At 45.2% G+C, this 1,197-nt stretch overlaps 1 protein-coding gene across 1 annotated transcript in view; it reads right to left on the reverse strand.

Moving 5' to 3' along the window:
* Window positions 1-4: 4 nt before the first annotated feature.
* Window positions 5-1,197, reverse strand: part of LOC111649038 (sodium channel protein type 5 subunit alpha-like) — a gene marked incomplete at its 3' end in the record, with an annotated part of 9,767 nt that continues 8,574 nt past the window's right edge. Inside the window, exon 7 of the mRNA XM_023398777.2 lies at window positions 5-391. Coding sequence (XP_023254545.2) covers window positions 5-391 — 387 coding nt within the window. The remainder of the gene's footprint in view (window positions 392-1,197) is intronic.

Raw genomic sequence — 1,197 nt, forward strand, 5'->3', positions numbered from 1 at the left:
GTGTGGGGGATGTTGGGATTGCACTCCTCGGGGGAGTTGTTGAGGATGGGGCTGAGCAGACTGTCCCACCCGGCGGAGGTGGTGATCTGGAACAAGCAGATCATGCTGTTCCCAAACGTCTCAAAGTTAAACATGTCGTCGATCCCCGACTGCCGCTTCACGTAGGCGAAGTTCGCCATGCCGAAGATGGCGTAGATGAACATGACCAGGAAGAGGAGGAGCCCGATGTTGAAGAGAGCAGGAAGGGACATCATGAGGGCGAACAGTAACGTCCGGATGCCCTTGGCACCTCTGATGAGACGCAGAATACGTCCAATACGAGCCAATCGGATCACCCGGAAGAGGGTCGGCGACACAAAGTACTTCTCGATGATGTCGGCAAGCACGATACCTGAGAAACACACGGAAAGAAAAAGATGAAGGTTACAATTAACTCTCAGCACAGATCAGAGTCTGATTCACTCATTTCAAACAGCAGGGCCTGAGTCTCGTCAGCATGTTGTTGTTTGGAGTCATGGTCACCTCGATTCCCGACCCAGTACCTGAGTCCGGCAGGTCGCGCTAGTTCAGCTCTGTCTTCACCTCTGGTTGTTTGGCGCATCATCATCATCATCATCATCACTTTAGAAAGACGTGTTTTTTGAGGCAGACGGAAAGACGAGCTGCAGGTGGTGATCTCTCTCTCTCTGTTCATGTCCATCACTTCCTGGTCTAACGTCAGACTGATTTCTGTCTGTCCTCTGCACCTTCTTCTTCCTCTGATTCCAAAAATGTTTATAAAATACTAAAAATCTGTAAAAATCTGAGGCTATAACTGATTTTAATTTAATACATTTGTGTTTATATACGAAACATTTCTGCTTAAATCATTTCAGCCTCTTGTTTTGAGGCCAAGGGTAAATCTATTGGGTGATTTGTGTTTTCCACAAATAGCAGCTCTTGATTATTGATTGCCATTACGTGGTTGCTGTTTGTCTTGACGTTATATTTGTAGTACTGTTTTTTTTTGTGTTGGCTATTAGTCACTAGTCAAAGCAGGAAACACTTTACATTTACATTTTGTTCTCAGCTCTATAAACTTTAATAAGAACCGGATCTTCTCGGCTCGTCCTGCGGGACAGAGACGTTACACTGCAGAAATGATTTGCAGCATTTTTCAGGTATAAAACCTAAAATTGATTGGCTGAACACTTTTAC

The sequence above is a fragment of the Seriola lalandi genome, unplaced genomic scaffold (assembly GCF_002814215.2).
Source record: "Seriola lalandi dorsalis isolate HSWRI2012SDOR001 ecotype SW California unplaced genomic scaffold, Sedor1 jcf7180002049881, whole genome shotgun sequence".
Taxonomy (NCBI): domain Eukaryota; kingdom Metazoa; phylum Chordata; class Actinopteri; order Carangiformes; family Carangidae; genus Seriola; species Seriola lalandi.